The sequence below is a fragment of the Camellia sinensis genome, chromosome 13 (assembly GCF_055761805.1).
Source record: "Camellia sinensis isolate YWXY chromosome 13, ASM5576180v1, whole genome shotgun sequence".
Classification (NCBI taxonomy): Eukaryota; Viridiplantae; Streptophyta; class Magnoliopsida; order Ericales; family Theaceae; genus Camellia; species Camellia sinensis.
Window position 1 is genome coordinate 9,405,968 of NC_138973.1, and position 14,012 is coordinate 9,419,979.

A 14,012-nucleotide genomic window follows, 5' to 3' on the forward strand; every position below is an offset into this window, starting at 1 on the left:
ATTTACTAAGTAATAGTAATATTAAACCTATATTTAATATTTTAATTATTTTTAACTATATTAAATAAAAATTTATTTTAGTTTTTACACAATTAAATAAATTTATTGTTTAAAAATTAAATAAATTAAATCAATAAAATATCCATAAAAATACATGTTATTTTTTTAATTAAAATTTTTAATAAATTTATTTTAAAAAATAACAATAATTAAATAATGAAATTAAATAAAACATCTATTGAAATTTAGATAATGAAATTAAATAAAATATAAACAAAATTTTAAAATAAAATATCAATAAAATGTCTATAGAAAAATATTTTAAATAAATAAAAAATAAATAAAAATTAAATAAAAATATTTTATTTTTAAATTGAAACAGTTAAATATTATTAAATTTTACTAAAGATAATACATAATTAAATAATAGAGGGTTAAAATGGTCATTTCACAACCTAATCTCATATCCTCCTTATCCCTCCATTTGTGTCCCACCTCACCACAAGACACAATAGTCCAATAGATTTGAAACTAATAGTCCGACACAAAAAAATTTAAACCAAACAACATATTATTGGTCTGAATGAACTAATAGTCTAATCTCACATCTCAATCTCTCAAAATAACATTAGTGTCCCACCCCTCCCATGAAACACAGCAGTCCAATAATAGTTTAGTGTAGAAAAATTTGAACCAAACAACAAACTATTAATCCGAATAGATTAATAGTATAATTCCACCCCACAATCCCTTGAAAAAAAACACCATCCGAGGGAAATCAAATATGGGCTTTGTTTGGAAAGCCAGGTTTGGGATATTTTTGGCTATTTTAATCACACACAAAAAATAAAATAATTTTTTTAGTCTAATAAAATAAAATATCACATCTAATTTATAATCATTATATTATTTCTCTTAAAAAAATAAAATAAAAAAATAAGCCAAAAACCCTTAGCAAATAAGGATAATGGCGCTGTTTGGGAAGCTGCCAATGAGGCTATTATAGTCTCATTTGATAAATAAGCCAAAAAGTGACACTGTTCACAGTTTTTTTTTTTTTTTTTTATAAAAAAAAGGCACTGCGCTGGACACCCTTTATATCAATTTAAAAAATAAAAAGTTAGGGACAAATTTGTCATTTTAAATTTAAACATCATTTCAACACACTTTCCAATACAAGAACCCAACTAAAAATTCATCTCATATTCCCAAACACAAAACTAAAATAGCCTAGTAAAATAGCCACTTCCCAAACGAGGCTAATGTTGGAGAGCTCGAATTTGGCCTCCCTAATTCCTCTAATCTCCAAAATGACGTCGTTTTGGAGAATTATTATTATTATTTTTTCTTTCTCTATTTTCGACTCTGAAACAGGGAGAGGGAGAGGGAGAGAGCAAAGGGGAGGAGAAGAGAGAGAGAAGACGATCGTCGATCGCCGATGCCCAGTCACCGATCGTCGCCCAGCCGTCAATCGTAGTCGCAGCCCAGCCCCGCCGTCGCAGTCCCCTCATTCCTCCTCCTCCTCCCTCCTTCCTTCTCCTCTTCTCCTTCTCTGCTTTTGAAAGGCCCCTCCAGTCCCCTCCTTTCTCCTCCTGCTCTCCCTCCCCCTCCTCTGCTTGTTGAAAAAAAAAAAAAAAAAAAAAGATTCGGGTAGCTCATTTCGAGTTAGCCAGCACGACTCAGCAAATAAAACCGTTTAACCCCGAACTAAAATAACTTAAAAAAAAAAAAATCAAAAGCCAAAACAACCAACCCGCTGCCCAAACCAACCCATAATACATTTTGTAGCCCTAATCCCTTACTCAGTCTCTCGCTCGCTCTCTCTCACGCTCTCAATGGATCGATTCATCTACGATCTCGGTGATTCATCTTGGCGATCCGATCTCAGAATGATACTATCTCGCTGATTCATCTCAGAATGATTCAATCTCGGTGATTTATCATTCTGAGATTGTATCATTCATCTCAGAATGATACAATCTCGCTGATTCATCTCAGAATGATGCAAGCTCGGTGAAAGATCTCTGAATATACACTTACCCATTTACAATGCCATATATACATTTACTTTCCTTTTTCCAGATTCTCTTTAGCTTGAGGTACAGATCTCCAATCTCTTCACTTTCTCTACCTTCAATTCTTGTGTGTATGTATATTTGGATTTATTTGTGTATAATCACCCCCAATAACAGTTCCACAAGGACACTGTTAGAGTACGCTTTGCCAAGTTTAAAAAAAAAAAGAAGTACACTTTGCTTTAGGTATCCCTTTTCATTACACGTTTTCATTCTAGTTTAGGAATCCCTTTTCATTACAATTTTGGAATCCCTTTTCATTACAATCTCTTTGATTTCCATATTTAGTGTAATATTTCGTGTATATAAATATGTACATGAATATCCCAGAAATTTCACCTCTCATTCTCCAACTCACAACAAACAGTTCTTCTGTCAAATCATTCATTGCCAATAATCTTTGGCAAAGATTCAAACTGTTTGTGTTCGTGTTCAAGCATAATGAAGAGGAAGAGTAGTGATGATGATTGGTGTAAATTTGTTCATAAGGTAGACGATGCAAAGGACAATCTTCTCAAACTCAAAGGTGAGACTAAATTGAAGGTTTTACGGGCATTCATCAAGAACAGTGATCTTGATTTATACAAGATCACTTTGTTTGAGTTACACAAAGCCAACAAGTCCTTAGTATCTAATCCTGCAACATGCTTACAAAAATCTGAAGAGGTTGGTTGTTCGAAGCAGCATCGTGCTGATAGAGATGATGATGATGATGATGCCGGTGATGATGAAGAAAGGGTAGTAGTTGTACCAGACCAGCAGCCACCGGAATTGCCTGAAAAATTGAAACAACTTCATAAAGATCGAGAGGTTTCTGAGACAGTTTTGGTGATCCAAAAGAAAATCTACAGCACCGACGTTAACACTAGTCAGGGTCGTCTGTCAATGCCACTGAGACAAATAAAAAATATGGAATTTCTCAGTGAAGAGGAAAAGGATTTGCTCAGCGAGCGGGGAGGGATAGCGGTTAAGCTAATTGATCTAGCAGATAAGAATTGTGAAGTGTATAATGTAACTCTAAAGCAGTGGAAATTGAAATATACCTCAAATTACTGTCTAGTGACCGGGTGGAACACTTTTTTGACGAAGAACAGACTGGAAGTAGATACGACGGTGCAGGTCTGGGCTTTTCGGGTGGACTCAGAGCTGTGGTTTTCTCTAGTTAAGAATTTAAACTAGTTGATTTAGATTGTCTTTTTTTTTTTTTGGTAATGGTTTAGTATTAAAATTTTATGAATATATATAAATTCATTAACAATATAAGAGAGTTACATTGCTTCAAATCTAAATGTAATGTTAGAAATCATACTTTCCTATCCCCTTTTTTGTTTTCAATTTCAATTAATTGAAGCACAAAGCTATACAGTTTCTGAAAAATCTATTTAGTTGGGTTTTAAATCAATCTGCATATCATAGATGACTGCCTATGTGTTTCCATGATAACCCAAAAAATAATAAAATAAAAACCAAGCAACTGATATTTTTCTGTACTTAAAAATTTCTGAAAAAAACAGGAGCAATATATTTCGAAGAACATTGAATGACACAATGAAATTGGAAAAATTGAAACCTGCTTTCGTTGAAAATTGAACTCAAGACCTCCCGCTTACTAAACGGGTGTGGCTATGCTGTGTGTACAACAGGAGCCAAGTTACCGCCCATTGATTGCATCTCTTTGGCTTTAGTCGTAACACAGCATCATATTCAATCACACCAGAAAGGGTTATTTGATTGTTTTAGTTGTACTTGTGATTTAATGGAAATCCTAGTCGTGAAAGAATGGTAAAAACTTCAATGATAGTCTGTATATCCTAACAACATGACTTAAAACCAAATATAGAACTAAAATGCCTATGAAAATTGTCTCTTGTTGTCACAAATTTTCAAGAAACTTCATTAAAAACATTTTCTAAGGGAAAATGAAAACTTGCATATCAATTACCTTTTTTTAGGGTTTTGCTATCCCAGCTTTTGTAACAAATTAAATAATATTACCTCATTCCATAACCATGGACATTATACAACAAATATTGCAACTTTGAACCATATTGCGAAGTTGTAAAAGTTCATTTTATTTCTTGCCAAAGTTTTGTTTCCCAATAATGTCGTTCAATTTTGTTGTTTAATGTACAGTGGATGGAGATGTTACATGTGTTGTTTTTCTCATGTCAAGCATGGAGCATCTCTATCAAGTTTGTAGTTTTTGATATTCTTTTTTCCTTTTATTGCATTTTCAAAATTTATTTTTGGGTTTTCTGATATTTTTTGGCTGCCTCAAATGCTGGTTTCCTTAACATGGAGCATTTCCTTTTGATTTAGTGATTTGGGGTTATATATCCAATGAGGTTGCTCAGGCTGCCGAGGAGGATCTGGCTGCTGTCAAGGCTGAACTTTCCAGTAATCAGACTAAAAGGTGGCAAGCACTAGGCATGTTAAGGAACATATTTTTATGTGTCAATTTACCATGGGAATTGAAGAAGCAGGCCATCAATTTCCTTCTTTGCATTGTTGATGGAAATGTCTCCCATGAATATAATAATGAACATGTGGTGTGTTCGATTTACATGCCTAGTCTTTTTGCTACTTTGCAGGTAGTCTCATGCCATTTCTTGTGTATATATATACCGAATTTCATGTTTATTTATTCTCTAACAGTTGAAAGAAACACTTCAGGCTGTTGAGATGGTTGTTATCTATGCACCAGATGCAGTGCTAAGGAGGAATGCTTTTGATGCATTGAAAAAGGTTATTTATTTATTTTTTATTTTTTTTGGTGGGTATTTTATGTGCTTTGAAACTGTGTATAGTCTCCTGTGTACAAGTTGTTCAGTTGCTTTGGTCAAGCATAGGGCTGTGACATGATAGATCATCAAGATATTACAATTCAATTCATCATGTCATCTCTTCTCCTAGTACATATGCACTTCGAAAAAATTCAGGTAAGCCTTTTTTATTATGGCATTCCCTCGATTTGTTCTATGTAACATAATTGGATTGTTGTTTCAGATTTATTATTAGCTCATTTGAAATCTGATTGTTGTTTCAGATTTATTATCACTGAATGGGAGATTTACCAAGAAAAGATTAGAGCTCTAATTTGGATAGGCAAACATGTTTCTTTGCCATTGGGTGTGTTTTTCGTGGTGTGTGTTTGTTCTTAAGAAGAATGAACAGCAATTAAATGGAAAACAAATTACAGATTTAGTAATTTCAAAACCAAATGAGGATTTAGTATTTTCAATTTTCTCGATCAGTTTATAAAGCAGTAATAATAGTTCCTGTGGTTTCCTTGATAATTAATGAACTGGTTGGGTAGCTGAATTTAGCCCGTGTTTGGGTTTGGGTTTATAGACTCATATTGAGTTAATGAAGTCATCTTTCTATTCACTAGACAATTTGTTTCTTCAAAACAGCATTCATATGGTTTGGCAAAATATTTTGATTATTTCAGTTTGATTCTGGGATGTGTGGCCATAGAGCCTAATGCAGGGCTAGTTAGTTTTGATGCTAACATTAAAAGAATGTGAGTAAATGTGAATCTTATACCTAAATTGTTAACTCATGAAGAATATAATCCCAATCCTTGATCACTTGTAATTTAATTCCTTTGAATTTAGCACATTCTAATACCTTATTTTTCTGAAGTTCTTTTGTATAGTTTTTTGTCCTTAGCTATTGACATTTGCATTATTTTCCTCTCGTAACCAGGTTCTTGCAGATATTCCAACTTCTCTAAGATTTGACACTTTAATGGCTTTGATTAAAAATACTGATTCATCGTCCATGGTAAGTCATTAAGGTCACCTGACGGTGTGTTTGAGCATGTGGGTTGGGGTTTTTAATTAATCCTTTTGAAGTGTTGGCTGCATCTTTATACAGATTGCAATTCTCATTGATTGTGTGAGAAAGGAGATGCACATGGAAAATTGCCAAAGGATTTCAATAGGAAATGAAGTAATCCATGCACAGTATAATGCATGCTTCAGTGCAGCATTTTGGAATGCTGGTGCCCTTGAATTGGTAGAGTTGATTCTGAGGCCCACCCTTGGGATGACCTGCATCCCTCCCCCAGTATGGTGATGCGGTATTTCTCTCTCTTTGTAATTGGTTTGATGTTACTGTAATATTGAATTTGTTTTTCTAAGTGAGTTTGAGGTTTGAAAGTTAGGATAGGCATTTAAATTTACGGTTTTCTTGAATCTGCACTTTGTCTTTCTAATCACAAACAGGATCGACCAAGAATTACGAACAGAATATACAAACAGAATCGACCAAGATATTGGAGCATCTGTTCAAACCCCTAGATATTTGAATATATGTAACCTAAACTAAATTTTGCCTCTAATAGATAGACCTTTTAATATTCAAAAGTGAAAGGAGGTCTGTTTAAGTGCCATGTGTATTTCTGACTACGGTGACAAATGCCACAGGAAATACCAATTACACCGGAGTGCTGTCCAAGAAAAACTTACAGAAGGCCTACAACGAATGGCTTCTACCTCTCCAAACCGTAGTGACGGGTATTGTGGCAGAAAACAAGAAGGATTACGACCGACTTGCGATGGACACTGTATGTGTCTTAAACCCCGTTGAGTTAGTTTTGTACCATTGTATTGAGCTCGTTGAAGAAAAGCTGAAAAATGCTACCTAGGCTAATCATGTTCAGATTACAATATTTGATATTTTCATCAATGGGGGAAAATCCCATATAGTTGATTGTATGAATTTACAATTTGGTTAATCCAAATGTCATTTCATTTCTAGAGTCTAAACTAATTAACTGGCATTATGGTCCCATTCTGTTGCATGAATTTCCTTATTTTGTAAAGAGCATTTGATATCCACACTACACTTAGCTTTCACACTTATTATTATTTTTATTTTTGTTAGAGCTTCTCACAAGGAAAGAGGCTAAAAATGGAGTAAGAATCTCATTCTCAAATTAGTAATGCTACATCCCACCAATTTTGAACTCTTAATACCAACCCTCAATGACATGACAAGTACTCATTAGATAGTTTTTATGTTTTAGTGGGATTATAGGTGTTGTGACTTGTGACACAAGTTGGTTTGGGAGTCCAAAATTAGTGGTTCAAAACATTTTTCTTTTTAAATTATACCATTTTGAATTAATTAATTTTGAATAAAAATGAAAATAAAAAAAAAAATATTCTTAGTATGTGAGTATTTTTTTTTTTTTTTAAAAAAAAAAAGAAAGAAGAAGAAGAAGTGATTGTCAAAGGTTGGAGATGGCGGTTGTTTGGGGGAGGTGGTTGTTGAAGGTGGCTGCTACTAGTGGAAGGTGGTTAGCATTGGCCCAATGTGGTTGTTGGATACACGTATTAATGGTTGAAAATGATTGTCAATTGTTGAAGTTGGTGGTCAATCGGCCGCCTAAGGTGATTTTTAACAAAATGTGGTAACCAACGGAGAAAGGTGGTAACCAACAGAGGGAGGTGGTGGCCTTGGGTTGGGTGGTTGGAAAAGGAGATTATTGGCGATGATAACCAGTGGGAATAAGCAAGAAATAAAAATATATGTATATATTAAGTAATAAAACTAATTTTTGTGTGTTTGTTATACCTTTTTGAAAATGAAAACATAAATCAAATGAATTTTTATTTAAATTTTAAAAAAATTTATAAATATAAACGTTAACAAACAAGTTTTATTGACAAACATATTAACTAAGACACAAGACACCCACTTCTACATTGTGTGTATAGTTGATACATTTGTTTGTTGGTGCACTTGGAATAATTGTTACCCTATTAAGTATGCAACAAACCAACTTGTTAGGTGAAGAGTAGATATTAAGGTCCTCTACTGCTCTTCAAAAGTCTTTGACAAATGTGTAACCAACAAAAGAATAAAGAAACATTTATGTCTTTTTGACATATTTCACAACTTGAAGTAATGAGAATTTACTCCCCAAACATAGAAGAAGCCTCCAAAAACATCAAAATTTCAGACATGTCTAAACTACTAGGATCTCTAAACTACCCCTAAAAACCTTCTTCAGGACGACTCAGCTTCTTTATGCCTCTAAATATTTGGCAATTCGAGTATATTGTAGAGTCATTTTATCCCCAGCTTTTCCCGAGAAGATGTGTTATACTTACAAGCAGCCCCTCTGCCACATGCAAATTCAGGATCACTGGACCAACTCTATTCAACGAACACGCCCTTTAATAACCACAGCCACTTGCTTTAGATTTGAGAAACAGCAACATTGTTTCTCATCAGCTGAATCCATATAAACTCTCGTCACCAGAATCCTCTTCAGATGGCGTTGTATTTAGATCAGGTAGAACGAAGCATCTTTCCCTGGTCTCAACTTCCTTTTCTACTTTGCAGGAATCAGGTGCTGGGCGATCACCGTGCATGGTAATTGTTGGTGAGGCTGGAATATGGTGGAGAGTAGAAGCTTCAGTCAAATTGGGTTGTTGATGGGAATTTGCGGCCTTCAGATCATCTGCAGCAGCAGCAGCCATCTTATTTGCTGATTGTGAATGTAGATCAAGCTGCAAAAAAGAAAAATAACGAACAATTTACATCACCTTCATCATAATCATTATGAAAATAAATAAATTATAAATCAGACATGACATCGAAAAGTCTACATTATTTTAACCACCATACATACACATCCCAAACAGGTGAGTTCGAACACGAGCAAAGACACAGAAAGGATAGATTGCATCATTAAGCAAACACATACATCTCCACTGCCAAATTTGGTCCCAAATGTAAGTAGTAATGAGCTTATATAGTCCAAATTCAGCATTAAAAATTTAGAAATGTCAATCTCTCACCTTTAAGAGGTTCTTAAAATAGTAGTTCATGCGTGTAATGGGTGCTTTAGAATTAACTTGGATTTGAAGCAAGAATTTATTACCCTCTCTCTCTCTCTCTCATGTTATCATATCTCAGGCATACACATGCATTCGGGTATTACTAATTCACAATTAGATAATTGAAGTTTGAAGATTTCTTGGGAAGTCCTGAGATTAAAGATCTAGTTTTACCAAAAAAAGCATTTTGATAAAACCATACCAAGTTGGTATTATAGTAGTTTATAAGAATACCAACTTACAAGCCGCCATCCTTTTTGGTTCAAGACTCTATATTTGTCTACGCTGCATTTTTCATGTGATTGATGGATTGACAGATCATGAAATAGAGAGGAAGATAGTAAATGGGTTACCTTGATTCTCTTGAAATGATCGCTTCTGGCTTTTTGTTCATTAAATGTTACACGTAAGGTTGCCAACTCCTGTTAGACAAATACACACATAATAATTGAAAAATTAGGATTAATTTCCATTAAAACAAATATAGATTTGAGTTCAATTAGATGCTTTGGCTGCTTACCTTGTTCAAATTTATCCTTTGCTTCAGCAGCAAATTTTCTTCCTCTTTAAGTTCAGCAAATGTCTACCATACAATCAAGAAAAGAATGTCAAAATCATACCAAAACCAAGACTAGAATTACAAACTCAGGCCTCGTTTGTTGGAAACATGTTATTTTAATAACTTTTTAATTCTTTATGAAAAAATACACAGAAAAATAGAATGATGTGACAACTTATCACATTTTGGTTTTTTGACTAAAATGTTTAATCTCCAAACAAGGCCTTAGAATACTACACATGTTGCATTTTGATGTATAAGGATGAATTCTGTTTTTGTCCAAGTGTTACTTCATGGACGCTACCTTTTTTTTTCTTGATCGCTTATTGGTGGCACCGGTGGTAGTGGCAGTGGTGTCACCAGTAAAAGAACCCTGAAAACAACCCATAATTCAGCATGTGTCAACAAAGGGATGGAAATATGGAAATAAGTGAATAACAATTGAAAAAGTTCTTAACATAAGCTGATGATGCATTTATTTATACAATCCATCTATGTATAAAGTGGTCTGATAAGATAACTCTAAACAAAAGGTTAAAACCTACTATATATATTATACACATATATCTCTCAATAGAGGTCACTAGTTCATTGGTTAAAATCATGTGTGCATAAGTAATAACAAAGTCCTGTATCTAATCCCTCTCTCCAAACCAAAGAAGATTAAATTGAGAAGTCAAAATCCTCTAGCATAATTTGTTTTATGCCTGAGATTCAACTATAAGCTTGCTAATAAGAGGGGATGGGATGGGCCCTTTACGTAGAGATATGTGGATAAGTTCAAGCTCAGCTTAAGGACATTAGGCCCAGCCTTTAGACCCACCAATAAAACAGAAGAAGCAAAAAAAATAAAGACCCACCAATAAAACAGAAGAAGAAAAAATAATAAAGTAAAAAGGCAAGAAGAAATATCATTGTGGGTCCATCATAACACAATGTTAAAAGCATTCTATTATTCTCCCATCACCACATTTTTAGGGGAAAACGAGAAAAAAAAAATATTTACACATAAAAAATAAAACCAAAGTAACAATTCTTTGGGGTTTGGGTATACTTTCTGCAAGTAAACAGTAAAATTCATCCCTCAAAATTAATCGAGATGTATATAAGGTAGTTCGGACTGGTTATCAAAAACTAACCATTCATTATTGTGTGAGTGAGTGATTGAGAGAGAGGGCTTTCAAATTGGTGGGTTCACATGACATGTGACGTGGAAGGTAGAGGAGGAAGGAACCCCACTACACACGTGAGCCACCACGTCGGAAAATTGGATCCAAAAATCAATTACGTGGGTATTCAATTCATCCATCATTTGCATATTAAAAAAATAATAATATTTGAAAGTTCTAATTTAAAAACTCTAATGTAATTTTAATGATGTGAAAATATCATGTAAAAGTGAGACTCACTCCTCTCTCTATCCCTCTATCTTACACCTCATTAGATCTCTCTTTTACCTCACTGAAATTTCATTTAGCGCTCTCAAACTAGAGAGCTATGTATCAATACTCCAAAAAAAAAAAATTTTTTGAACTACATCGTTTTACTTGTCTCTGGTATCAATTTTATTTTTATTTTTTTATATTATGTTAATTTACTTTAATTGATCTTCAAAGTAACCAAGGAATTAACATATAATTTAAAATTATTCATTCTCTATTTGCTAAAATTGACGTAGTATGAAAATTTAAAAAGACAAATTTGACACAATAAAACTACAAGCGCTAAATAGACAATAATAATAAATTATACGAAAAAAATTTAAAGCTATAACTTTTTGAAAAGTCATATAAACACACACCCCGCAGAAAAGGTTGTATAAGGTCAAGTTTGGCATCCTCAAAAAAATCTAAAAAGTCAAAAAGTCACTATTCTATTTAAGTAAAATCATCTTATTTATGTCACATCACCTCTCTATCACGTCATTTCAAACCCAATTCATATTTCATAAAAAGTCAAAAAATACACTTATTTAGGACACCCCAAACAACCCCTAAATGAAACAAGGCCGACACGAGGGAGTGTTTACGAAACAGCGCCAAGTTCTCATAATGACCAATATGCCCTTGCTCAAAGCTAGGAATTTTGACCACGTTGAACGGCATTTCAAAAAAAAAATGCCATAAATGATAGGGCCATTGGGGAAGCTTCATGGTTTTGTCACTCACTCCTCAACCGACATTTAAAGTTTTAAAAAAAAAAATTTTAAAAAAAAATGAATACTAGTACTTATTCATCATGACAAATCTAACCTTCGCGGAAAGGGCACTTTTTATTTTTATTTTATTTTATTTTTTTGATTAACCTAAAATAACAGCAACGAACAAATACAAGAGGGCAGCTAGTGACTCTCACAAGAAGGATTAACCATGACTTACAAATTGATTAGGAGAGTCTTCAAAAACAACAAAAAGTCTTGGTTAATTACACCCATGTTGGCAAGAGTGTCAGCACAAAAGGCACTTAGATGGGATTGAACGAGTGTTTTCCTCAAAAACACACATGTAAATTTTTCGATCTACATATATCTATTTTCGAGTTGCTGAAAACACCCCTTGACGCCCCCATTTAAGTGATAATAATGTTAAAATTGAGAATAATATCAAAATAGTTTAAAATTTAAATATCCTTTTCAATCAACTTTACTCAAATAATTTTATACAAAAAATTAATAATTATCATTAATATTTTCCCATCAGTATATACGTACACACACTCTCCGTATATGTATTAGCAGAGCGGCCGATCGAAGAACGACCGTCCAAATATGCATAATTACAAAGTTGACCTTGTCTATCCACATGCTGACGGTGGCATTTTCGTCAAAAAAAAAAAAATTAAAAAAAAATAGAAAGACAAAACGAAGAACTGAAAACGATGCGTGCGTGGGGATCGTGAAGCTGAGCCACCACCGCTTTACGGGCCATACAGCAAATTAGATTGATTAGTGAGGGTATAATCGTCAAAAGATGAGATCAAATAGATAGCGACTCTTCAATCAAGTACAAGGACTCCTTCGTAATTTTACTCTTACGGTAGGGGTAGTTCGGTCAACCCGAAGATAAATCAGGTAGCCGGAAAGCTGACAGTCGCCGGAAAAAATGGAGACGAAGAAGAACTTGGGGCAAAATTGTCAACAACACAAAATTACAGCTATTTGCAGACACGAAAAGCTCGAATAGGCGCAAAAGCGAAAGCGAAAAGTTTCCAAGTATTAGCTCAGTGAATCAACACATGGAAGCGTGAGATCGAATCGCAAGTAATCTGACAGCACCGCCGTAGACGGAGGAGGTCGGAGATATAGATACAAACCTTAGATCTGCCGCCGGAGGACCGATCTGATGGTCTGCTGGACTCGTCGCAACCGTCGCTGCTTCCGTCGCCGGTGCCGCAGCTCCAGGAGAGCGGCGTCGTCGGGCTGCACCGCATCGAGTCGCGGTCCTTCCTCGCTGCGGCCGGTTTCGACCGCCGCTGGCGGTGTCCCCACCGCAGCGGCGGCGGCGGCGATGCGAACGATTCCGATGAGTGTCTCAACCGAAACAACAGCTCCACCACCATCGCGTCGTCGGTTAACGCCGCCGTCAACCAGTCGTCTGTTGTCATCTCGCGTCGCCTTAGACACAGCACAGCTAGAGAGAGAGAGAGAGAGAGGTGAGGTAGAGAGAGAAGGAAATGGGAGATGTGAGAGGGTGGCGGAGAGAGAGAAAATCTATATGTAGAGAGAGAGAGAGAGAGATGTACCTATATATATATGGATTTGTGTTACGGTTTTGTGTGTGGCGAAGGAGTGGATTTTAGTTCGTCGGTTCTTTCTTTGTTGGGAGTGGGTGGGTATGTGAATGGGGCCCACTTTGATACACGTGGCACCGATGCCTGTCCTAGATCTGCTTTCGCCTAGGGTTGTTTCTATCGCGAGATGAGTTTATCTAGATCTAACTCTGGCCGTACGATAAGATTGGTGGCGTTCTGCTACACTCGAATGAATGGGTCGAACTAATTTTTCACAAAACAGATGATTTTAATGATCGGAATGAGTAGATGTAAATATTTTTAAGAGGAATGTGAGAGATACAAAATTTTTTATTAAATAAATTATTAAACTTTTCAAATAAGTGTGGAATTTTTTTTTTTTTGTGGACTAAACATCTATGTGAGATTTGATTATTTATTTTGGTAGAAAATTTAGGGTTTATAGTATTTTTCTATTTTTAATCTGTATAAATTTGGGTTGGTTTAGGATGTGAGTGGGTTTTTAAATTTTTTAGATTTTTAGCTATTTTTAACTTGGGTTAAAAAATTTCGTTTGGAATGAATTTTTTGATTTTCTTGATTTTTGTAAGAGAAAAAATAAAATAATTATGGTTTAATCTTATTAATTTTTTAACATATATATATATATATATATACTTAGAACTATTTTAACCCAAACTTAAAATGCCAAACGAAGACTTTGGAGTCTTTTGGAAATTTAGTAAAAAGCCAGCTTCCAGTTTTTTACTCATTTTAGGTCACATTATTTCTCAT

The 14,012-nt window shown here is 34.5% G+C and overlaps 2 protein-coding genes across 24 annotated transcripts; one reads left to right on the top strand and one right to left on the bottom strand.

The window, feature by feature from the left end:
* The first annotated feature begins 1,341 nt into the window (after positions 1-1,341).
* Positions 1,342-8,683, top strand: LOC114275397 (aberrant root formation protein 4). 23 transcript variants are annotated; one of them, XR_014348258.1, is made up of 9 exons: positions 1,375-2,099; positions 2,443-3,236; positions 4,209-4,267; positions 4,395-4,666; positions 4,749-5,014; positions 5,122-5,218; positions 5,784-5,861; positions 5,955-6,159; positions 6,506-6,851. XR_014348258.1 is itself a non-coding variant. In XM_082901415.1 (7 exons), coding segments are annotated over exons 2-6 (624 nt in total). In that variant the 5' UTR covers positions 1,342-2,099; positions 2,565-3,235; the 3' UTR covers positions 6,156-6,159; positions 6,506-6,851. The 23 variants fall into 23 exon arrangements, 6 of the variants coding, with proteins under 6 accessions (XP_082757541.1, XP_082757540.1, XP_082757542.1 ...); XR_014348271.1 differs by lacking the exons at positions 4,209-4,267; positions 5,122-5,218 and adding an exon at positions 8,433-8,683 and having other exon boundaries at positions 1,342-2,099; positions 2,565-3,236; positions 4,749-4,820; positions 6,506-6,645; XR_014348272.1 differs by lacking the exons at positions 4,209-4,267; positions 5,122-5,218 and adding an exon at positions 6,305-6,393 and having other exon boundaries at positions 1,342-2,099; positions 2,565-3,236; positions 4,749-4,820.
* Positions 7,724-13,386, bottom strand: LOC114275399 (uncharacterized). The gene is made up of 5 exons (XM_028217434.2): positions 12,801-13,386; positions 9,793-9,861; positions 9,450-9,512; positions 9,283-9,351; positions 7,724-8,599 (listed from the first exon to the last, which is right to left on the bottom strand). Exons 1-5 carry the CDS (start codon positions 13,089-13,091, stop codon positions 8,318-8,320), a joined length of 774 nt encoding a protein of 257 aa, XP_028073235.1. The 5' UTR covers positions 13,092-13,386; the 3' UTR covers positions 7,724-8,317.
* Between the last annotated feature and the right edge of the window lie 626 nt (positions 13,387-14,012).